Source organism: Drosophila virilis, unplaced genomic scaffold (genome assembly GCF_030788295.1).
Source record: "Drosophila virilis strain 15010-1051.87 unplaced genomic scaffold, Dvir_AGI_RSII-ME tig00001170, whole genome shotgun sequence".
NCBI lineage: Eukaryota > Metazoa > Arthropoda > Insecta > Diptera > Drosophilidae > Drosophila > Drosophila virilis.
This window is the reverse complement of record NW_027212828.1, coordinates 398,055-424,281: the sequence shown is the minus strand read 5'-3', so window position 1 is coordinate 424,281 and position 26,227 is coordinate 398,055. Positions and strand designations below refer to the sequence as shown.

Genomic DNA, 26,227 nt, shown 5'->3' with positions numbered 1-26,227 from the left:
GTCAACAATAATAACAACACAATTTCAAGGGGAAATTAACAACAGTAAATTAAATGAATGCTGACAGAGGAGAGTTTATTGCAAATTGCTGATGGATGCAAAATTGTGTTACTCCAGGTAAGTTGGGAACACAATTACTGCAATTTTAATATTTCTCACCTATGTGTTTTTGGATTTTATTTCCAATAAATCACGCAAATTGAAAAAGTTTGTGCCAAATGATGGCCCACTTACATTTTATTATACCCTGAACCCATAAAAAATGCCTATAAGGGTATATTGTATTTGTGCAAAATCCAAATGTATGTAATAGGCAAAAGAAAGCATCTCCGACCCCATAAAGTATATATATTCTTGAACAGCATCAATTGCCGAGTCGATCTAGCCATGTCCGTCTGTCTGTCCGTATGTATCTCAGATCTATATATATCGCAAGGATCTCAGAACCTATATAGGAGCTAAAGACTTGAAATATTAGATGTAGGTGCTCCTGGTACCTGCGCAGATCGAGTTTAATTCCGATAATTGATAACTTACTTCGTTTCCAAGCAATCGATAAAAATCGATATCGCTATTCTGTTTTTTGGGTAATTTTGGTAATTAATAAGAGCTAGAGTAACGAAACATGATATGTTGCTTCTAAAATATTATATATTTGTCAAGTATCTTTCATTTTATACCTATGGCCACCTCTCCGCTACCACCCCAGAGCTATAAATCAAGTTAATAACCCAACTTTTATTTCCAACCAATTTAAGCCAAAATTTATTTGCAAATGACCTTTTCAGTATAAACAAATATTCTATGATACAATACGATATACTGTAGATTTCATTAAGATCGGTTAAAAAAAAACCAAAGTTATTTGCAACCGCGCAATTGAATAGAGCACCATCCTTAAGAATTTCTGCATACATGTACAAACACACATTCATGCGCGTCTGCTTCGCATTTTAACAGCAAGGTTATTGCGACTTTTTTCTGTAATGCTATTTAAGTTCCTTTTTTATCATACGTGCTTAATTCAATGTCTGCTTTTAAAATTTTATACGAATCCCTACAATCAATTGGCATTCAAGCAAATTAAGCATCGTTTACAGTCAACCAGTCAACAACAAGTCCACCTTTTTTATGATTGTTTGGAATATTTCCGTCAAATAATGTCCGATTTTGGAATTTTATACCATTTTTGACTCGTAAGGATCAGTTGTATCGATTGTCATAAAAAAAAGGAAATCCAAAATTTTGACCCAAATCGACAAAATGGCACCACGCTTTTTTTCAAAATAGAGGTCGGTGCGAAAATCGAAACTTTTTCGGTGATTATACCCTGAACCCATTAAAAATGGGTAGAAGGGTATATTATATTTGTGCAAAATCTAAATGTATGTAACAGGCAGAAGGAAGCATGATGAATGAAATATATAAATGAAAAAAAAAAAACTTCCCATAGCAAGGTTCGAGCTCGCATTTGACCGCATTACTTGGTGACGACTAAAATGTCAAGTCTCTTATAGGTTCTGAGATCCTTGCGTTCATACATACGGACGGACGGAAATTTAGATGTAGCTGCTCCTAGTTCCCGCGCAGATCGAGTTTTTTTCCGATAATCGATAACTTACTCCGTTTCTAAGCAGTCGATAAAAATTGATTTCGATATCCTGTTTTTTGGGCCATTTTGGTAAATAATAAGAGCTAGAGTCACCAAACTTGACATATAGCTTCTAAAATAGAATTTATATGCATTTGATGTTGGAAGAAGAGGGTTCAGGGTATCCCTTAGTCGGGAGCTCCCGGATAGAACCTCTTAATTGTTCCACTTATTTTTGGGGAGGGAATCTCTCATAAAAACACCTCTGAAATATGGAATATGCCTACGAGAAAATTTCATTACATCAATATTTGAGAGAGGTTTATTGGGTAGCTGACTTAGTAGTTTTTTTCAGAATGATTAGTTGTTATTCCGTAGCCCGTTCGATAAGGTTTTAGATAAAATTCCTTGCTTAACGCAAAAGCTTCCATTGAGCGGTTATGCCGTTTATTTTCCTCTAATTGTTGTCTGGCATTTTTAGCGATTGTGATTGTTTTTGCAATAGATGCCCCACCCGATGGAAGTCCACCAAGTGCTCCTAGGGCTGTTAAGATGGGTATTAGCGGTAAGAAGCCGCAAACTTTGGGAACGCTTATCACTCGAGGAATTGCTATTTCATTATTTATTGTTGAACCAATCGATTTGTGTATATATTTGTGTATATATCCGAGCTATTTTAATTGCACTCTCAACATCTTTCCCTTTTCAATAGCTTATCAGCTGCTTTAACCGCTTGCATAAATCTTTTCTTTTTTGAGCAAATTGTTGCTCTTTTCTTATTACCTCTCTTTTTTACGTTTCTTCTTTTTCTTCTAGTGATACCCATACCTAATGTTTTTTTTTGTTTTCATTGCGTTCGTAACAAAATATGCAGCAGGCTTTTCTCCAATGTTGCTATCAGACGCTTTGACTCTCTCCCAAGCCTTATTAGCTAACTTTATATCAGTTATATGCCGTTTAGCTAATTCTTTGTTTTCTGAATATGCTATATCGTGCTCCCTGCAAGCTGCGTCTAATGGGTTAATACCTCTATCACCACGCTGTGGGCGCTCTTTTAGTTTCGTGCCTGGTCCACAGAATTGATAGCCAGGCAAATGTAATTCAATCGGAAGGCTATTAATTATTTTCTTAGCTAGACTACCTCCACAATAGGCGTTTGGCTTAAGACTGAATCTTTTATAAAAATAAATGGGCATTTTAATTGATACTTAATCGTTGAAGGTATAGCAGTGAATCATATTCATTTGCGAGAATAAAATCATTAAATATGCATTTAAAGAAGCAAAAAAAGATTATAGAAGTGAGAAATATTGATTTTTCGCCCAGTAAAACTAATATTACCAAACTCAATTAGAGGATTAATTGTAGGCCCATCTAATTGCGGAAAAAATAATTTAATGATCAGCTTAATAGAGAGTCCAAATGGATTAAAATTTAAAAATATTTACTTATACTCAAAATCATTATTTCAACCGAAATATGAATACTTTACGTTTTGGTAAATAATAAGAGCTAGAGTCCCCAAAGTTGACATATAGCTTCTAAAATGGAATATTTATATGCATTTGATGTTGGAAGAAGAGGGTTCAGGGTATCCCCTAGTCGGGAGCTCCTGACTAGAACCTCTTACTTGTTTTAAATTAGTTTGGTGTTGGAATGCGAGGGTTCAGGGTATTCCGTAGTCGGGAGCTCCCGACTAGAACCTCTTAAGTATTTTTTTTTTATTTATTTGGTGTTGTATTAAGAGGATTCAGTGTATTCCCTAGTCGGGATCTCTCGACTAGAATCTCTTCCTTGATTTTTGCTGGTTTGTCTCTATAGTAGAGTCGTCAGCAAGTATTGAGGTCAGTTGCGAGTTCGAACCTTGCTAAGGGCAGTTTTTTTTTTTAATTTATGTGTATTACTTCAAACGAGCGCGTTGCGTGAACTGCATTTAGTGTTGGAATAAGAGCGCTTAGGGCATTCCCTAGTCGGGAGCTCCTGACTAGAAACTTTTACCTGTTTTATCTGTTCGTATGAGGCTTTTTATATACAACGAGTTCTACTACTACTCTCTCCTGCGCCCCAATGCAAAAATGATGTTACGGGTAAATATGTCGCATCTAGATGCTGCATCTAAATATATTATAGGAGTGGCTCGACGCTTTCGAGGGACATACAATATCAATAGTAAATATAATTAAAGGGTTTGGTCTTCCATCCTTCTGCCTGCTCTAAGGAACTGATGTAAATATATGTTGCATCAGTTCTTTAAACCTCTTTTGACCAATTTTCAATTAGACAAATATGAGTTATTATGACATAATTTCACTCCCTTATAATTTTACATTTTTAAAGTCTATTCCAGTTTCTGGACTCACAGTTTGGTATAATCTGGAAAAAGGAAATAAAACAAAGAGTCGCGGATCTGTTTTAGTGAACATTGCGATAAGTGCCGAAAAAAATAAAAATGTAGCTATCCAAGAACATAAACACCTTTTAAAATTGTTACTCATGCATGAGTTGGATACATCCCAAGTGGCCAACTATTGGTGGAGCGGTAAATTTAGCTCCATGGCCGAAGCTATTAGAACTCAACACGCTGTTCAAGGTGGACTCTCTTCCTTCGATTGTGCACTTTGTCAATGGCATGCATATAGTACTGTTCATGAGACTCACAAGCTTAGTTTTGTACTCTTCAATTCTATACTCGACGTTTTAATTTCAGTAATTAACTGTTTACAAAAAGACTCTGAGGACCTTAAAATATTTTGGGAAGGTGCAAAAAGGCTGCTGCCATCTTGCTTTTCGGTATTACGGCAACTACGCTCCAGAAACATCAGTGATAACAAAATACTAAAAGCACTCTCTGAAGTATTAGATATTCTATCGAAACTGAAAACTTTTGAAGTGCCAGCAACAGTTGAAATATTCCCTAAATCAGTCTATGGCTGGATGGATTCTAACGCATCATGCAACATCGATACCGCTATCGTTGATGCAATAAATAGTGGAGCGAAAGAGTGGATGGAACATATTATTGAAGGCAGCAATCTAACGAAAGACAGTGGATCCGATGAAAATAAATTGCAAAATGTCATTAAAATAATACAAATGGTTCGAACAGATTTACAACGTGCGATGGAATATTTTGATAAATTGTTTTACCAGTAAGTATGAATACTAATTTTATTAAATATAATATATAAGTGTTAAAGGCTACTTTAAAAATCATCGTTTGACTATAAGATGCAAGCATTTTATTGATTTGTACATGGGTAAAAAATTAGTTTGTATAAATATATGAAACTAGCGGGTATAGCCCGGCATTGCCCGTTGCACTTATGTTATAAAACCAATGTTCTCGAATAGCTTTGAAACTGAGCGGACAGTAAACAAACTACTCTCATACAAACGTTTTTCGCCATGTCACCACTGTTCCGAGTGGAATTTCATTATATTTTTATATTGAGCTTTGAAAATAAGTTTGATGCAAATCGGACACACCTTATAATTCTCAAAAAATTACTTTAAAATGCACTTTTCGAAGGAGCTTAGATTTTGCAAAAAATGTGAAACAAGTCTCAAGTGATTCTTTATGTAGATCCATGCAAACGAATTTGAAGGCAAAAAGGCCACCCACCGAATCTTTGTCTCCCATTTTCACCAAGGTGGAATGGATTTTTCGAAAAGTGTGAAACACCCCTATCCCATTTCCACCAAGGAGGAATGGATTTTTCGAAAAGTGTAAAACACCTCTATAATGAATTTTAGCAACAGTTTAACAGTTTCAGACCAACGCTTTTCGCTAATTAACCACTGTTGTGGGTGGAATTTTTCCAAATTGCTGGAACACGAATTCATTAAGTTATGTTATGTAGACCTTTAATAATAAGTATGAAGCAAATCGGACACCACTTAAAACTTCGCCCAAAAAATCTTTAAATCGCATTTCTACCGAAGGAGTTTAGATTTTGTGAAAAATGTGAAACACGTCTCAAATGATTTATCATATTTTTCATTTTCACCAAAGAGAAATACATTTTTGGAATGAAACACCATCAAATTAATTTGAACAAAGAACTTTGATATTAAGTTTGAGGCAAATCGGATGGTAAACAAAAAAGTTTCATACAAACGTTTTTCGCGATTTTTCCATACTTGCGGGTGGAATTTCCCAAAACCCCGTCTTAACGTGCACCTTCATCACAGAAGGTAACAACTACAGTAAAAATTTCAGTCAGTCAGTCAGGACAAACAGTTTTATATATAGAGATAGTAGGAATATTTGCAGCTCAAGTTATTTTTTGCAAAATGAAAAACATCACACAAATTCTTTCTTAAGCTTTCATATATTTTACCAACCTAAACTATTTTTCTTAACTTTTTTGCATATATAATTTATTATTGTAAGTATTTTTCAATAAGGCAACAAATTCCAAAACTCAAAACACAAAAATATAAAATACAGACAAAAATAAAATTAGGCAAATATTGCGCTGCCAATTAATTCTTAGAATAAAGAAATAAGAACAGGAAGAACAGGCGTTTGGATCAAAAGCTCTTTTTCGAAATACATCATGAGCCAAAACGAGGTTACAAAATCAAATTGCAAACACAACACAACACAACATTTCCATAAGAACCAACAACAAACATTTTCAAAACAAACGACTTGTCAATAAAAAAAGCACACCACAAAATCTGCCCTTTCTATCCCTTTCTTGTTTGAGGCTACAGCCTATAATATTAGCTTCTGCAACTCTTCTAACTCAAGAATAAGTCATGTCTTATTCTTTACCAATCGCTTTCATCTTGCACGCAGATCGGCAGATTTTTATAATTCGTCATTTTTCGACCAGCAAGGCACCTTTTCTCAGAATAGGGTATTTAAACTATTCATAAGCAATATAACCAATTATCACAAACCTTCTTATATATACATTTGATTCCTATTTAGTGTGCAAGTATGGGTACAATCAATAATAGTTGTTTTCTTTATAAATTATATACCATTCTTATAAAAAAGGGTATCAATTTGTGTCTCATCTCTCATATGTTGGTGCAAATCTGCTAAGCCAAGGGAAATCTATAAATTTAAGAAGATTGCAACGTTCTGTTGCACATGTTACGTCACAGTCCAAAGCTTATTATATACGTTAAAATACCACATTCATAAGATATTTAAATGTACGTTATAAAGTTAGAAATGTGTACTAATCATCACAAGAAATACAATTCTATGAAATGTGACTTCATAATATATGATGGTGCCCCGTGCGCGTAACCCTTTGATTTGAATGCCATGGCCTGCTGGGATTCAAATTTTCATACCTTTTATCTACCTACTTGCGTCGAGACTCGGTTCTGCAACAACAACATTGGTACCCAAATTTTGCTGATGTTGTTTCTAACATCTGGCTTATAGAAACGACAGGCAAATCCGCAAAGAACACAGTTACATTATTTGTCCCTTTTCTTTGCACTATGTTTCCTATGTTCTCATCATGGCTCCCAAACCTCTTGTTGATCAAAACGGAAGATGAAGAACAAATTGGGTTTCGTGCGCACTGTTATTGTCTTGCAAGTGATTCGTTGTTGCTTCCTATGGTAAATGAGCTGTTTTTTTGGGTTTAATTTTGTGTTTGCGGATCAACCCGATCTGTCTCGTGTTTTTTAAAACGGTAAAAAAAAGCTCAAGGTGTCAATTCAGCTTTTTTTATATATTACTCAATTCTCATTCATTCAAATGGTCGAGGCCATATTTCACATCAGCTGTGCGAATGGTATTCGCACACATACGGTTTTTAATACGAGTCTATCACACACTTGCACCACCATACATTGTATGGTTAGTGCTTGCACATTCACAATAGTAATTGCCGAAAACTATTTGTTATCGATAATGTCCTGTATTTATTAAAATACAACGAAACTCTGCAAACAATTTATTATTTGATTATTATCATCGGACTTAAAAATGATTGCAAGAAAACAGTGATCCAATAGACAGTTTGTAAAGTTTTAAAAATGGACAGGTACTGCTTGAAATACCCAGAAAGATGTCATTACTGTCTGCATTTAATATTCAGAGACTGCTTAATTGTTCTATTGCCAATGGTACTGGGTTGACGTTATTTTTGGTGATGAGACAAAAAGAATATTATACTATCATAGCGGACCCAGCAATGTTTGGAGGAAGCCCAAAACTGCTCTGGAACAAAAAATATAATACTAACTGTGCATTTTCAATGATATGATGACGAAAGAGACTTTTTTGGACATTCTAAAGAATGAAGTGTCAAGGAGCGCAATAAAGTTTGGTTTCGTAGACCCCCCAAAGGACTTGGCTGCAGTACAATTGCAACAATGTCATTGAAACCGCTGCCCTGAGTGCTGACCTAAACCCAATTAAAAATTTGTGGGCTTTTTTAAAGAAGCGAATAGGAAACAGAGGCCAATTAACAAAAACGATCTAATCAAGGCCATTCAAGAGGAATGGATAAAAATACTTAAAATGTTTTACGTGTATAAGCTTATTCAGTCTATGTATCGTCGAAGCATTTGACGACTAAAATCACCAGCTGTACAACTACTGAAATGAAATGGCGTATGCCATCATTTGAAGAAAGTTTTCAGTTCTGCATAACGTCGCACATTCCCTACCAGACAGAATCAAAAATCGATACATCAGATTAGATGTATACGCACCTGTCGACGAAACCTTCCACTGGCCTAGTCGCCTCCTTCTCGGAACAGAGAGTTTTTTTTTTTAAGAAGAAGTGTGTTAGTAGAGAAAACACATAGTGCTTGAGTTGCTAAAGTTTTTTGCAACTTTTTTTGTGCACCATAGTTGTGCATCATAGTCCAGAGACGAATGGGTAAGCCGGCACTCACTCGGAGGAATTCACCGTCATCCAGAAATGGTGCAAGAGATGCAATGGAGCTGGATTTTTCCACATTTCCGAGAGAAAGAATCTTCCTAACAAGAAGAGTCCGAGTGCCGTAATGCATATCTGCAACAGTGAGTCCATAATGGCTTATGTTATCAGGAAGACAAGACATCGCCTTTTTAGTGAACATCTAATAGATATGATAGTCCTTGAAACATTTAGCCTAGGACATCGGGAACTGTGACTCTAGAAAGAATGTTAGCTGGATTTCTGCCCTTCGAAACATAATGGCGTTAAGTTCTTATATGGCAGCCACACGATTTGCCACGAAAACACTGAATTTGAAAGGCTGACGATGATGCCTGTGCCCTTGACTTTATGCATCAGATTAGCCAACAGCTTCGCTCCCATAGTGCTCGCTCCCCAGAACAGAAAATTAAAATAGCAAATGGTCGATCACTAGATCCCATGCAAGACCAAGGACCTTGGTGACCTCGCTTCCAATTGAGAAACCGACGATAAGCCTGGCCATAGGAGTCTCCTAGCAGCTATGCACTCCGCTTCAAAGTCAATCGCAGTTGTTGGCAAAGTGCTGCTTACATTTAAACTCTTCCTTCCTGGCTCTTCCAAGCTTTCAAATTCCCAAAAACCCCGAACCAAATCACCCATTGGAGCGCTTAACTGACCAGCGTGGTTATTAGGAGTAAGGCCAGCAGTTAATAACAAGGTACTTCACTGTCTCTCAAAACCACCGGTCACGAACCAGAAGAGATAGTCCTTGCAAAAACATAATTTGCTCAACAGACAAAAGCTCGTAGAAAAGACTCGCTCTAATGAGAGATCGACCCGTTCTGTGGCTTGTTAAACGCAGGATCAGCAAGCCTTATGTTCAAGGAGATTTCCAAATCCGATATGTCGATGATGAAGCTAGGCCGACTATTAGTAATTGTTAGAGTCACAAGAGCATCCAAGGTGGCTGAATAATCTAAGGCTTGTGACTTCTTTTCAGAAATGCGAAGAACTCATCGGCTGTCTGGGCTTTCTAATTACGTGCGGTCTCCTCCCATTTGGTCTGTGTCCAATTTTTGAAGCAGCTTGTCACAGAACTCACGCAGTTTTGAAGCCGACTCCGAATCTACCTTCTTTAGCCCAAGAATCTCATTTTCGTGCTCCTGGAGAAAAAGACGTTTGTTACAAAATCTTTTATTTAGAATATCGCAATATCATAATTGGAACCGGAAAACTCCAACGACCGAACAGGATCCAACGCAGCGCCAGACAAACATGAGCGGTGATACAGCAACTTGTTAATAACCTCATCGACGACTGACTCACATAACGCGATGAAATCCGAACACTCAGGGGAAAGCGTAGATAGTTTAAGCTCGGGCAGCGCATTCTGTTGGCCACGATCACGGGCTTTATAAATCTTCATGACGAATAAAGGTTAAATGGGACGAGGCATTAGATTGACGTCACTGAATATTTACGCGAACGCAAGCTTCAACCATGGCTACCACCTCGTCAAAATTATCGCCTAAAATGCTGCAAATTTCATTAAAAGTTTGCGAATTATGCGCAGCATTAAAGGCAGACTAAGTTTGTTCGCTCGAACAATGCAGCCGCTGTGCGCTTAAAAAAAACACCCTGTTCGCCTACATATCACTTGTATCCTCGCCTTGGATGATTTATTTTTCACAATCACTAAATCGAAACAACAAAACTATTTGGCTAAAGAGCAACACACATAAAAACATAGCGAAGAATTGTGCAGTTCAGCCAGCGGATGACTGTAAAGAAGAGAGAGCGCGAAAGTTAACTAGCGACGCCTATGTATATGCGAATTTTATTAGCATAGGCGTTCTGCAGTTGCCTAAATATAAGAAGTCACAATAATTTATGATGCACGTGAAGACTGGCCGTTTATTTATTTTTTTAATTCGGCAATATATATTTAACTTGCTTATATGCACTTATTAAATCTCAATCTTATTAAATCTCACAATATTAAATCTCGCCGGGGCCGCTAATGGTGGAGCTGCTAATGTTTTTCAGTAACTGTTTTGAAAATTAGCCACAAATTAAAGAAAATCGAAAAAGAAAACAACAACACATTATAAGAAGTTTTATTTGTCGAATTTATATGTCATAAAGTTATTTGGTTATGTGGCTCAGAAATATTTCTTCACTTCGCTTCGATCAACAACAAAAGAACAAGTGTGTGAGATATAGAATTTGAAGTTTAATGCATTTACAGCTCCGATATGTGTTAAAGTGGCTTGCCAACCTTGTTTACAAGGAACAGCTGTTTCACCAAACTAAGTGTCCACCCCCTCTTTATATTTGTATGAATATTTGGTCATGCGACTGCTGCAGAATCCAGAATGAATCTTTATTTACTATATTAAAAAAACACAATAGCAAAAAAAGGATGAAGCAGTTATTATACCCTGAACCCATTAAAAATGGGTATAAGCACTAACCGTACAATGTATAGACATACCAAATGGCACTTTTTATCGAAACAAGAAAAATCGAAACGAGGCGACCCCAATGGTAGCTGCGACCATTTTAGTGTGGCCAGACAGAGTAAGACTGCTGAGAGTGGCGGCTGAACGCCGGCCTCAAAAGCCGAACGTTCAGTGTGAAGCCGCATCTCGCTCAGCGCACAACGTCGCGGCTGATGCGTTTTCTTAATATATGTATGTATGCCATTTTTAAATCCTTACAGCCCAAAAACATATATGTGTATGCATGTGGCTTGCTCTCACTCATTGCTTCACGCACTTGGATTCATCTCTTTCTCCCTGCATAGCTTCCCACAAAACCCCGAGACCTACAAACGTTCATATGAACGTTTGTGTTGTGTGGATGTGCGCACAAGTAGATCGCGGCGTTTGTCACGAGCCAGATGTTATTTCTTCAATTGTGTGCCTTTTGTGCCTGTGGTAGCAATAGGCACTCACATTTAAATGCTCTATCATGTATTTCTTCGTCCAGTCAGGCATGATGAGAAGAATTTGATCAAATTTTATTTAATACACAATTAATTGACCGCAATGAAATATTTATATTTATTTTCTGTTTACTGTAGGGACTTATTTTGCTTAAAATGCAAAAATATCTAAGTCGTATTTCTGCAAGGGTAATTCATCGTCGGCTTGTCGAAGAATTTAAGAAAAGACCAAAAATTGACGCACACGCTTTCAAGTAAGCAGTTGTGTGAAATTATTAAAGGGTTTGGCCTGTTCATGTGCAAAATTGCTATTTTCCATGCTTGTTGTAGGGGTAAGGATACCTGATCGCTGGCATGTGTATATGATAACTTTTTGGGTCGATTTTTCTTGTTTCGATTAAAAGTGCCATTTGGTATGTCTATACATTGTTTGGTTAGTGGTATGAGGGTAAATTGCATTTGTGCAAAATCCAAATGTATGTAACAGACAGAAGGAAGCATCTCCGACCCCATAAAGTATATATATTCTTGATCAGCCCCAATAGCCGAGTCGATCTAGCCATGTCCGTCTGTTTGTCTGTCCGTCTGTCCGTATGTATACGCAAGGGTGCTCCTAGGGCCTGCGCAGATTGAGTTTATTTCCGATAATCGATAACTTACTCCGCTTTCAAGCAATCGATAAAAATCGATATCGATATCCTGTTTGTTGGGCTATTTTGGTAAATAATAAGAGCTAGAGTCCTCAAACTTGACATATAGCTTCTAAAATAGAATATATATATATGCATTTGATATTGGAAGAAGAGGGTTCAGGCAAAGACAATATAAACACTAAGATGAGTAACGCCATACAACAAAATGCTACTATGCAGCTTGATTTTTTGAAAATTGAGAACGAAAACGAAATCTGTAGTATTGCGCTCTCACAGCCGAGAGAACGAAAAATCTAAAAATAGAATTTGCTCTCAGCTTCGGCTCTATGAGGGCCGTGCAAGCAATTATGTATGCGTGTGAATATACATACGTAACAGCATATTTGAATGTGTTGTTATCCACTGCTCTGGCAAAGTCTCTGGCAGCAAAGAAACAATTTTCTTAGATTTTTAGCAGATCACGACCTACCCAAAATTTCTGTTGATATATGAATGCATTTTGTGTACGGAGGTTGGCTCCGTACAAAAAAATTTGTATTTTTAAGTCGATGCAAATATTGATGTAATTTTTTATATTTGAAATTATTAATTAAATTAGTATTATTTTTAAGTACAATACAAAATAAATTAAGGAAGTAAAAGTGCAAATTTGTTGTTTTCAAAGATACATTTAATTAATTTTTATTTTTTATACCCTTGCAGAGGGTATTATAGTTTTGTCGTGAAATGTATAACGCATAGAAGGAGACATCTCCGACCCTATAAAGTATATATATTCTTAATCAGCATCAACAGCCGAGTCGATATTGCCATGTCCGTCTGTCCGTCTGTCTGTTTCTATGCGAACTAGTCCCTCAGTTTTAAAGTTATCTTAATGAAACTTTGCAGAACTCCCTCTTTCTGCTGCATGCAGCACATATGTGAAAACCAGCTGGATCGGACCACTATATCATATAGCTGCCATAGGAACAATCGGTCGAAAATTAAGTTTTTGTATGAAAAAACATTTTGTTTATCAAACTCGGCATTTATTAGTTTTACTTTTCTCCTCATATATATGCAAAATCCTATTAAGATCGGACCACTATATCATATAGCTGCCATAGGAACGATCGGTCGAAAATTAAGTTTTTGTATGAAAAAACATTTTGTTTTTCAAGATATCTTGATTAAACTCGGCATTTATTTGTTTTACTTTACTCTTCATATATGTGCGAAATCCAATTAATATCGGATCACTATATCATATAGCTGCCATAGGAATGATCGGTCGAAAATTAAGCTTTTGGATGAAAAAATATTTTGTTTTTCAAAATATCTTGACCAAGCTCGGCATTTATTAGTTTTACTTTACTCTTCATATATATGCAAAATCCTATCAAGATCGGACCACTATATCATATAGCTGCCATTGGACTGATCGGTCGAAAATTAAGTTTTTGTATGAAAAAACATTTTGTTTATCAAACTCGGCATTTATTAGTTTTACTTTTCTCCTCATATATATGCAAAATCCTATTAAGATCGGACCACTATATCATATAGCTGCCATAGGAACGATCGGTCGAAAATTAAGTTTTTGTATGAAAAAACATTTTGTTTTTCAAGATATCTTGATTAAACTCGGCATTTATTAGTTTTACTTTACTCTTCATATATGTGCGAAATCCAATTAATATCGGATCACTATATCATATAGCTGCCATAGGAATGATCGGTCGAAAATTAAGCTTTTGGATGAAAAAATATTTTGTTTTTCAAAATATCTTGACCAAACTCGGCATTTATTAGTTTTACTTTACTCCTCATATATATGCAAAGTCCTTTTAAGATCGGACCACTATATCATATAGCTGCCATAGGAACGATCGGTCGAAAATTAAGTTTTTGTATGAAAAAACAAGATATCTTGACCAAACTCGGCATTTATTAGTTTTACTCTAACCTCATATATGTGCAAAATCCTATTAAGATCAGACCACTATATCATATAGCTGATATAGGAATGATCGGTCGAAAAATTAGGTTTTTTTATGAAAAAACATTTTGTTTTTCAAGATATCTTAACCAAGCATTTATTAGTTTTACTATGCTCCTCATATATATGCAAAATCCTATTAAGATCGGACCACTATATCATATAGCTGCCATAGGAACGATCGCTCGAATATTAAGTTGTATGAAAAAACATTTTGTTTATCAAGATATCTTGATCAAACTCGGCATTTAATATTTTCCCGGTACTTCTTAGATAGGGGTAAAGCACTATGAGCATTATGCAAAGGTTGGGTCTGCAAGAGTATTAGATCTTTGGCGTGCCGAAGATAGCCATTCTTTCTCGTTTTATTTTATTTTTTTGTTGTTCGAATTATAAAGAACAAAGTACGCAGGGAACACCGCGAGTAGGCCAATATAATTATGGGGTTATAACTAAATATGACCTTCGAGTCGACTTGAAATGCAATTGTATATTTTAGCACTCTTTTATTTTTTAATTGGAGAATAAAAATATTATTAATTTAATTAAAAGAAATTATGTAAATATATGCAGCGACTTAGAAATACATATTTTTTGCGAAGCCAACCTCAGTACACAAAATGCATTCATATATCAACAAAAATTTGGGATAGGTCATGATCTGCGCTAGAAAACTAACAAAATTAATTTCTTGCCAGCTAAAGCCAGAGCAGTGAATAACAACACATACATACATACTTTAAAGTTCTTATGCATGTATAATTCACGCATGCAACCAAAGGTGCACGCTCGCTATTGGCTGAGACAAGAACTTTTCTCGAGCATCCAAAAAGAAAAGTGAAATCAATCTATGTTTGCTATTTTCTTAACATAGTTATTGCGCAAGAAGCGCCTGTAAAAATTATATGTATAAGTTCTTAAATTTTCCAGTAAAATTCATCGTTAATATCTAGGGTAATATATCATTTAAATAAAGCATGCATTTCATGGATAAAGCACAAGCACTTTGCGTCGATCGTAAGATCTAAACTTTTTCGCTCAATGTACTTCGAAAACGAAGCGACGCAAAGCAGCATCGACCAGCTTTGCTGAAGGCAGGCTGGTGACTAACTTCGTAGCTCGTGTCAGCATCAGCAAGCCGCGACTTCGGCATTCGTTCGTCTGGTCCTTGGAGAATGAACAACCAGTCGGCAGACATTCCATACGAAGCCTCAAATGCCAGATGAAAGGCCAGGCTAGAAATTTTGCGTCGCATTAAAATGTATGGGCGTTATTCATCTTAGTGTTTATATTGTCTTTGGTTCAGGGTGTCCCCTAGTCGAGAGCTCCCGACTAGAACCTCTTACTTGTTAATAAAGTCAGAAAATTTAAACAAGACATATAAGTAAATAGAATAAAGAGATAGTGATGGGAAATCAACGACCCGGTGGGAGAAATTAAAAGCTTGTCCGGGAAGCTGTGCCCCTACTCATTGCTGTGATTCCCCGCAGGTATTTGAAAAGCAACGATTTTATTAGGGTAGAGAAACTATTTAAAATTTTACATAGTACACGAAAAGAGTTGTGCATAGCGTAATCTGTTGTGCACGTAGGTAGAAATAAGGGGCGATAATTTCTGGTTGGGGTAAACGAAACAAAGAATTGAAGACGCCCTAACAGAAAAGGAGAATCTTTATCGCTAACAATCAACTTATGTAGGAAGACAACACCGAGACAGAATATTGAGATAAAGCATCCTGCAGGAGTAGGATGGTAACCGAAAATTAAGGTTACAATTTAAACCTCGGAAGGTGGAGTACGATTGAAGGTCATAAACTTACACTTTTAACAATTAAGATGCAATTGATTGGTCGATAACCAAAGATACATAGCGTTAAAATCATCTTGTAGAGGAGATTGATGTAGGGGACTAGTGTATGTATAAGTACACGGGCCTGAGATGTAATTGAGGGACGATCATTTATAAACAGAGTAAATAGTAAGGGTCCAAGATGATTACCTAAAGGGACACACAACATCGCATCTTTAGCCAGAATTTCCATCCAATAGTATTGAAATATGCGAAAAGTGTGAAAGGCGTCTCGAACGAATTTTAATAAAGTGCCCCGTTTTTACCGAAGAGGATTCTTTGAAAAATGTGTTTATGCAATGTTCCCACTCTTGTAGACGGAATTTCCCAAGCCCCTGTCTATATTACATAAGGGATCTTATAAAAGAATTCTCAACAGTGTAATATATAGCTGCAAGTAGGTTCTTCTATAAATAACATTTATCAAGCTATCTTGACCAAAACTTGGCATTTGTGAGTATCAGTATGCTTATATATGAATCAAATATTATCACGATCCGATTGCTATTAGAAAAATCGATCAAAGAGTGAGATTTTGCATGGCAAAATATAATTGCAAACTGCATTTAAAAAGTAATTTTATAAATAAAGACTAATATTGGGTATCTTTTTATCGCCGTTGCTATGTTTTCATTGTTACAGACATAAGTATTGGACGGCCATTTGAATAGGTATTCGCGGGTCTTTTGCGTTGTGCCACAGCTTTTACATCTGCCGATTTTATTAAAAAAAAAATATTAGTTTATCTCATGTTCATATGCTTCAAGCTGGGTTAATAATAACCAACTTATGTATTGCAGATCATTGCTAAGCACATATTTTCGCGAACACCACTAAAATTACATTCGTTGCCCTCAAACACAAAATACAAAATACATGCACATTATACTTATAAAATTAATCGGGGCTCCACTTTGCCTCTGGTTATCCGTCGCTGTTGTTAAGAGAAACAAATACAGTTATTTCAATTAAAATAGTCTTTATATTTTTTCTCCCGTTGAGAAAGAAAACAAATTAAAAAAAAGTGCAAGTAAAAGAAGCGGTTTACCTATACAGATTAATCGTGAACCTTCCGAGTCTAGCCACATTGTAGAGCGCCCTAATCGCAGAAGCTGGAGTTTCTGAAGGAAGGGTCGTAGCTTAAAAAACAGCTCAGGCTAAAAACTTAGCACGCGCGAGATAACAGAAATGTATATTTCCGGTCTAAATCAAATCCTTGAGGGCATTCGATTAAATCAACGGTTTTTTTCTTTTGCAATAAACCTAACCGAAGGACCACAAACCTCCTTAATGTCTCTTATACAATAAGACATTACAAGCTACAGAGCACAAAGTGAAATGGAATCTTGAATCCATCTTAAATAACGAATAACATTTTGCAATGAAAAGTATAGTTAATACCTATGTAGAAAGGAGTATCTTCGCTGCTGCGTACAGTGACTCCATCCTGCAGCTCGTAACAGAACGACAATATCGTAACAGAAGGCAAAAACCAGATATTGGCTGTAATATGTGACACGGCTGAAGACGGCCAAATAGGGACAACACCAAGTAAGTATGGGACAAGTGGAACTTTCCAAAGACATTGAACCTTTTTTTTTACAATTTAAAGTTGAGATGGAAACATGGACGTGTATGGCTGTATCAATTCGGCTGGTGATGCTGATCAAGATATCTTGATAAACAAAAAAGATTTTAATCAAAAACATAGTTTTCGACCGATCATTGCTATTGCAGCTATATGATAATGTCGCCCGATTACGGTAGGTTTTTGCATATATATGAGGAGCATCGTAAAACTTATAGAAGCCGACTTTGGTCAAGATATCTTGATAAACAAATATGGTTTTCATACAAAAACTTAATTTTCGACCGAGCATTCCTATAGCAGCTATATGATATAGTTTTCCGATCTTAATAGGATTTTGCATATATATGAGGAGCATAGTAAAACTAATAAATGCCTAGTTTGGTCAAGATATCTTGAAATAAATGTTGTTTTATACAACAACTTAATTTTCGACCGATCGTTCCTTTGGCAGCTATATAGTATAGTGGTTCGAACCAGTCGGTTTTGACCTATGTGCTGCGTGCAACAGAAAGAGGGACTTCTCGAAAGTTTCATTAAAATAGCTTTAAAACTGAGAGACTTATTCGCATAGAAATAGACAGACGGACATGGCTATATCGACACGGCGGTTGATGCTGATCAAGAATATGTATGCCTTATGGTGTCGGAGATGTCTCCTTATTTGTAATGCCCTCTGCAAGGGTAAAAAAAATTAAATTAAATCAAACAATTACTTAAACAATTCAAAACATACATTGTTTTACACGTCTGAAACTATTTAGCAGTTCAATAAATGTCTGTACAATTTTCGGAGTGCGTTTTTGATATTGGGTATGTTTATTATGTGTAACATTTCTAATGCGTACGAAATATATCGGTGAAATTTAAAGATAAATGGTCTTGAATAAAAACTCTGGACCTCAAGCCAATCAATCAAATATTTATATTTTATTTCTTTACATTATTTCTTTATTTATATATGTTACACATTTCATGAAAAAATTATAGTTCATATACAGTTGCAGTAGTATCTTAAAAATGTTTCGTGCAAGTTATGGCACGCCTGGTTTTTGAGCTACTGACACTCATAGCCATTTAAAATGATAATTTTAAAACAACGGTTTAACTTCTAAAATTATTAATACATTTAATGTCTGTTTTGTCTTTCAGCAAAATTCGTGTTAACTATTCCACTACACTATTTCTGTTTTATGATTCAAAACTGGTGGAGATATGTAAAACTAATGTAATAGACGTGTGTACAAACATTCAAATGTTAGATGTTCCTGATGATCAGTTTGAATACTTACCAAATATTGATGATGTTAATATGGGAACTACGTTATTTGAAGTTTATTTGGTTCTCAAACGATACAATATTCTGGGTAAAGAGTTTAAAAAAGTATCTGCATGGTTATCATAATTTCATTTTTGGTTTCATAGGGCAATCACTATGTCCCAACTGTAAATTGGAGATGACTGAATTTTATCAATGGTTTGAAAGGGGTGTAACACATTGGCTTGATATTTCAATAATAAAGGCCCTTAATCGCATTCAGAAAGCTATAGACTTAGACCAACTCCATGCTGTCGATGAAACGGTTAAGTATAGTTCATCTGCAGTAGACACTTTGGCCATTTTTTATCAGATTAAAATATTTTGGCAACAATTGGACTGGCCAGAAATAGAAGGATCGTATACATTTGTAGCGAAAATTGTAAATGTAAGTTGATGACTACACTCTTAAATAATATGTCATACATTTTTCAAATACCCTTCTTTAAAAGGATATATGCCGATGTTGCGTTTTCTATGCACAACGGATGTCACGCCGTGTAGAAACCATAACCAAGTTAGAAGATAATGAGGAAATGTTTAGTAAGTAAATACGATACAACTTTTCTTTTCAATAGTTTTAAAATTTTTTTTTAGTTTTATCGCAAGAGTGGTGTTTGGCTATTAACAACATGGACTACATCCGCCAGAGCTTACCCTCATTTATAAAGGTATGATTAAAATACATTAAAATAAAATACGATAAAGAAAATGCGAGAGAATGGTAGCAATATATGAAATTCATCATCCTACATTTATTTAAAGAGATAGGTATACGTAGTGCATACAATATATAGATGCTTTAAATATTAAAATAATCGAATCAAGAATTTTTAATTAGCCCCATAAGTGCTTGCCTCACCGCCAGATTTTTTCTCCCTGCATATCTTTTCAATGTATTCAAACATACATATGTATGTATTGTGTCGATGTGCGCACAATTAAATCCCGGCGTTTTTCGCGAGGCAGAGATATTTTCTTCAATGGGTTGGCGCTGCCTTCGATTTTTTGGTAGACCCTTTGCGCCTGCTGAAAGATTTATATTTTATATTATAATTTTGTTGTTTGATGTGGTGGGTTATTTTGCATATGTCGAACGTCAAGCGAAGGTGGAGTTGAAATTTTAATATTGTAGGTTTACGCCTGGCCCATGGCCATGTTACTCCGATTTTAATAGAGACAGCGTAATGCAAAACGTGCTGGTGCACGTGTTTTATTCTGAACGGATAACATAGGTTAGAACTTAGATATATATTTACTCAGAATCTTACCGCAGTCCTTTCTCCTTCGGGTCTCATATAAACAACGCATCACAATGGCGCATCGGCTTAAGGCCCACACACCATTTCACGCGTCGCACAAGTGTAGGCAGGTACTCCAAGATGCACCGTTTCCAAAAGCGGTCCGTAATAGCCTCGCTATGCGCCACTGCTTCCTTGACGCGCATCTTTCGTTCGGCTGTTCGTGGATAGGGGTCAGGCAGATTGGCTACTCCCTTGAGACGATCGTTCGGTATTAGAAGACTTCCTGGTCCGTAGACACCGACAAGTGAGTAAACGGGCATGAATTCACACCATTCTCAATCATTAAACTCTCCAATACGTGTTGCTTATTCCCTCCCCTGACATATTGCACCAGCTTTTCCCAGGCTCCTTCTTTAGCTCGGTTCGTTCGGCAGTTAAAGATCAATTCAATGAATATAGCTCACCCTTAATCTTCTCTGGCTCGAATACATCTATGATCCTTTTGGCTTCTCTGTTGGCCCCAACAAAGTTATTTTGTAATTGGACAACCTCAGTACAGGCCGGCGTTGGCAAAGAAAGTTCCTGATCACGATTATGGAGGAATCAGTTGGTAGTTAATGTGCCAACTTCAAATGTATGGCCCTTGCTGTCAGACACGTCCTTTCGACGTCCGAACGCCACAAAAAGTCCAAATTAGTCCGGACCCGTGAACTTAAAAGGCCATCCATTGGCCTCCAGTCTGTCCTCTGGTAAAGTATCTATTATGTGGCGCTAGCTGCGCTCTACGTAGCTTGCACACGGTACATCTAGATATTACTGTATGCAATAGTCAACGCAGCTTTGTTATCCAAAATCTGCCTCTTATGTCGCCTATCGGTGCATCCACTTTTTGATGCTTCATTCTCACGTAGTAGTGCATGCCGGTGTGAAAAAATTATTAGTCTTCTCTCACTATGCGGTATACACAGTACGACATCGTTCCTGCCATACGCACGCAGGTCGGCGCCAGCCCTCTTATGTCGCTTAGATGACCGAATCATTCTCTATTGTACGATGCTCAAAGCTCGTCAGGGAACGCTTCGCTTACGCTCGCCGTATCAGCAAGCTCTCATCGTCCTCACACTCCGTAGTGGTGAGGCCGAATCTCTCAAGCTTAGTCTTCTGTCCACAGCACCAGCGCATGAACCTTAGAGCCCAAGTCGTCGTCCTCACCAGCCGACTGTAGCTAGAGAATCTCTGAAATGCTGCAACTAAGGCGAATTCATTCGGCATCTCTTCTTCATCATCGCAGGATCAGTATTCCGTGCCCGGTTTGGGGTGCGGCCAGCATACCCCAAAAATGTTGGCCTGCCTAACCATCGTGACCGTGGGTGCTGCCTATCCAATGCATCACAGTTTTGGAGTCAGCCCATAGCATAGCATCGCTGATCGCTATACTGCGTTCCATTTTGACAGTGTCCATTAGTCTCTTTTCTAACACGGCTGCTTGCAATTCCACTCGTGGAATTGACATCATTTTCATTGGGGGGCATTTCGTCTCGGTACATACGACGCATACCTCGCTGACCTCTAAGTAAGCCACAGCTGCAAATGCTGACTGGCTAGCGTCGAAAACATGCAGTTGTACTACCCGCACAAGTATGGGTTCAAAGTAATGGCACGAGCTTCGAAATCTTTTCAAGTTGTTCTTGTTATGAAACCATTTATTAAAGGCGCGGGCGATCACATATGGTAAGCGTGCATCCTACTACACATTTCGTCGCCAGATCTCACGCATTTTTAACTTTCCAGTTATCATTAGACAGCTAAAATAAAAAATAAAAAAAATCCCAATAGATCAACTGTTGGCATGCTAAAGCTCAAGAATTCCCTCTTCTAGGGACTCGCTCCAAACTTAGCACACATCGGGGTACTTTGTGGTACTACTTGTTAAATTTGAAATCATCCATGGCTGGCACTCAACACATTACCAGAATCTTTTCTTTAGCTTTGCCCCATCCGATGCTTCTAGCAGCCACATGTTGCCTCAGGGCGTCAGCTACAGTTGGCGAACTAGAAGTTAATTGACATAATTCAAATCCAGCAATTGCATATATTTCTTTTGTTCTTGTTGATATGGCGACAGCGTCGCCTTCATTTTCAATACTGTCCAAATAGACGCCCACATAGTGATATTCACGAATAGCTTTAACCGCACCAGGATCTGAATCCTGAAACTGCAGCGCAATAAAGGTCTTCACATAGTGCGCGGCGCTTGGCGAGCATTCAGCTCCAAACGTCATTACACTCATCTCATAAATGTCAGGCTCCCGGCGATCATCGCCGTTTCGTCACTGAAATCGCTGGGCACATCTATCCTGCGGTCGAATTAACACTTGATGGAATATCTCTCGGATGTCTCCACAAACGCCAACGGCACCTTCAGAAAATGGAAGAACAGCCGGGAGTGACTTGTAGCGCTGCGGCCTCTTGGATAATGCCGAATTCAAGTAAATGTCACCGACCTTTGCTGCCGCGTCGAACACTAGTCTTATCTGGCCGGGCCTTTTTAGATTTTCAATTCCAAAGGCCGGCAGATACAAAAATTTGTCGCTGTTGGCTAAACCGACCTCATGATTCAATCGTCGAGCATATCCCTTTTGAACATAATCCTCCATAATTTTCATATAGGCTCGATTAAACTGATCGTTAAGCTTCACCTTTCTCTCAATGTTGACCAATCAACATTATCATGGTTTCATAACGAACCTGTCTGGTAACGTTTCCCTATTTTCACAGTGGTGTCTTCGAGTATCTTCTGAGCTTGTGCATCGTCGGTGCCTGCGACTGGTGGCGTATGCTTCAAACCGAAGCTCTTTATATCAAAATAGTCACTTACCATCTTTTGGATTGCATCCTCCTGTGACACTCATAGGAGACATAATATTGATGGCGTTGCCGTTCAAACCACCCATTCAAGTTCGGTGGCTGCGGAATATGGTCCCAATGGTTTGCATTGGAAATACAAGATGCGCATGGTCCATCGCCCCGCGATAATTGGAAGTCGTGCACTGTAACACATCACGTCCCTGCATCGTTGTCGATTATCGTTACAGACGAGGCTCGTTGAGGAGCGCATACGTATCGATCCGCTAAATGGCCCCTTGCAATGTCACTGGCAATATGCAGAATAGTAGGCGATCTCCATCCGAATCGACACAACTTAAATTCCTTTTTTGCGTCAATTGACCATCGACCAGCTGCGGTGCCCTTGTGTGCGGATACGCTGGTCCAGTATTCATCACTATATTACCTGCAGGTTGCGATGTATTGTGATTAAGGGATGATGCCTCTTCCGGCATCCACTTGGAGGCGTTGGCCGAGAAACAAGGCTGTTACCTTTTTACACGTATCCACTTATTTAACGGAGAGGCGTAATTAAACTTGTTGCAGTCCCTGACCGCATGCTATCCATTACGGATTGTACACTGTTTGGTGCGACCTGAGTGTCGCTCTTCATTATTCTGGTCAATGCTGGCATGTAGCACTCTACGCTTCTGCTGCCTACTATCCACGTCCACAATCGTACATACCAGTTAGAGACAGTTAATATGTTGGTCAACACAGAAGAGTCGATTTCTCCAGTAATTAATTAATGAATAAATTGTAATAATATATTTTTCTGAAACTAAAGAATGTTAGTGCCAATATGCTTATTTATTTAAAATAAATGTATGCAAAGCCAATGTAATGTACCTGGATATACTTGGATACCTATGGATACATATATGGCTATGCTGTTATAAATACACAGCTACAAAGAGAGAGAGAGAGAGAGAGAGAGAGAGAGAGATAGAGAGAGCAAAGACAATATAAACACTAAGACGAGTAACGCCATACAACAAAATGCTACTATGCAGCTTGATTTTTCGAAAATTGAGAACGAAAACGAAATTTGTAGCATTGCGCTCTCACAGCCGAGAGAACGAAAAAGCTAAAAATAGAATTTGCTCTCAGCTTCGGCTCTATGAGGGCCGTGCAAGCAATTATGTTTGTATGCGTGTGAATATACATACATAACAGCATATTTGAATGTGTTGTTATCCACTGCTCTGGCAAAGTCTCTGGCTGGCAAAGAAACAATCTTCTTAGTTTTTTAGCTCAGATCACGACCTACCCAAAATTTCTATTGATATATGAATGCATTTCGTAGACTGAGGTTGGCTCCGTACAAAATATGTATTTTTAAGGCGATGCAAATATTTATGTAATTTTTTATATTTGAAATTATTAATTAAATTATTATTATTTTTGAGTAATACATAATAAATTAAGGAAATAAAAGTGCAAATTTGTTGTTTTCAAAGATACATTTAATTAATTTTTTTTTTTTATTATTATTTTTTGTTTGAATTATAAAGAACAAACTACGCAGGGAACACCGCGAGGAGGTTATTATAATTATAATAGGGTCATAACTAAATATGACCTACGAGTCGACTTGAAATTGTAATTGTAAATTGTAAATTGTAATTGTATTATTTAGCACTCTTTTATTTCTTAATTGGAGAATAAAACTAATATTAATTTAACTTAAAGAAATTACGTAAATATTTGCATCGACTTAGAAATACATATATTCTGCGAAGCCAACCTCAGTACACAAAATGCATTCATATATCAACAAAAATTTGGGATAGGTCATCATCTGCGCTAGAAAACTAAGAAATTTAATTTCGTGCCAGCTAAAGCCAGAGCAGTGAATAACAACACATACATACATACTTTAAAGTTCTTATGCATGTATAATTCACGCATGCAACCAAAGGTGCACACTCGCTATTGGCTGAGACAAGAACTTTTCTCGAGCATACACTGCGCAAAAAGAAAAGTGAAATCAATCTATGTTTGCTAGTTATTGCGCAAGAAGCGCCTGTAAAAATTATATGTATAAGTTCTTAAATTTTCCAGTAAAATTCATCGTTAATATCTAGGGTAATATATCATTTAAATAAAGCATGCATTTCATGGATAAAGCACAAGCACTTTGCGTCGATCGTAAGATCTAAACTCTTTCGCTCAATGTACTTCGAAAACGAAGCGACGCAAAGCAGCATCCACCAGCTTTGCTGAAGGCAGGCTGGCGACTAACTCGACTAACTAACGTAGCTCGTGTCAGCATCAGCAATCCGCGACTTCGGCATTCGTTCGTCTGTTCTTTGGAGAAGGAACAACCAGTCGGCAGGCATGCCGTACGAAGCCTCAAAGGCCAGGCTAGAAATTTTGCGACGCATTCGCGTTACTCATTTTAGTGTTTATATTGTCTTTAAAGAGAGAGCGGGTGTACTCATACATAAGTGCGCTCACTCTCGGAGCGCCTAAACTTCAAATCGGCCAATCGCTTAAATCAGCTATTTCATAATTTTGAAATGTTTCAATTTAAATCTCTTTAACCCTGAACCCATTAAAAATGGGTAAAAGGGTATATTGTGTTTGTGCAAAATGCAAATGTTAAATTTGTATTCATCCATGGCTCTCATTCAACACATTAGCAGAATCTTTTCTTTAGCTTTGCCCCATCCGATGCTTCTAGCAGCCACATGTTGCCTCAGGGCGTCAGCTACAGTTGGCGAACTAGAAGTTAATTGACTTAATTCAAATCCAGCATTTGCATATATTTCTTTTGTTCTTGTTGATATGGCGAAAGCGTCGCCTTCATTTTCAATACTGTCCAAATAGACGCCCACATAGTGATATTCACGAATAGCTTTAACCGCACCAGGATCTGAATCCTGAAACTGCAGCGCAATAAAGGTCTTCACATAGTGCGCGGCGCTTGGCGAGCATTCAGCTCCAAACGTCATTACACTCATCTCATAAATGTCAGGCTCCCGGCGATCATCGCCGTTTCGTCACTGGAATCGCTGGGCACATCTATCCTGCGGTCGAATTAACACTTGATGGAATATCTCTCGGATGTCTCCACAAACGCCAACGGCACCTTCAGAAAATGGAAGAACAGCCGGCAGTGACTTGTAGCGCTGCGGCCTCTTGGATAATGCCGAATTCAAGTAAATGTCACCGACCTTTGCTGCCGCGTCGAACACTAATCTTATCTGGCCGGGCCTTTTTAGATTTTCAATTCCAAAGGCCGGCAGATACAAAAATTTGTCGCTGTTGGCTAAACCAACCTCATGATT

The 26,227-nt window shown here is 37.4% G+C and overlaps 1 protein-coding gene across 5 annotated transcripts in view; it reads left to right on the top strand.

Annotated features, from left to right (window-relative positions):
• stac (C2 and C2B_Munc13-like domain-containing protein staccato) overlaps positions 1-26,227 on the top strand; it is a 184,364-nt gene that overhangs the window by 141,367 nt on the left and 16,770 nt on the right. For 4 of the 5 annotated variants that reach the window (XM_015168274.3, XM_015168276.3, XM_070210807.1 and 1 more), the window contains 5 exons: positions 3,929-4,740; positions 18,639-18,853; positions 18,912-19,192; positions 19,257-19,347; positions 19,402-19,475. In XM_015168274.3, the coding sequence (XP_015023760.1) occupies positions 3,929-4,740; positions 18,639-18,853; positions 18,912-19,192; positions 19,257-19,347; positions 19,402-19,475 (1,473 nt within the window). Of the gene's footprint in view, positions 1-3,928; positions 4,741-18,638; positions 18,854-18,911; positions 19,193-19,256; positions 19,348-19,401; positions 19,476-26,227 lie in introns of those variants that run through there. The other variant, XM_070210808.1, reaches the window with a different exon arrangement.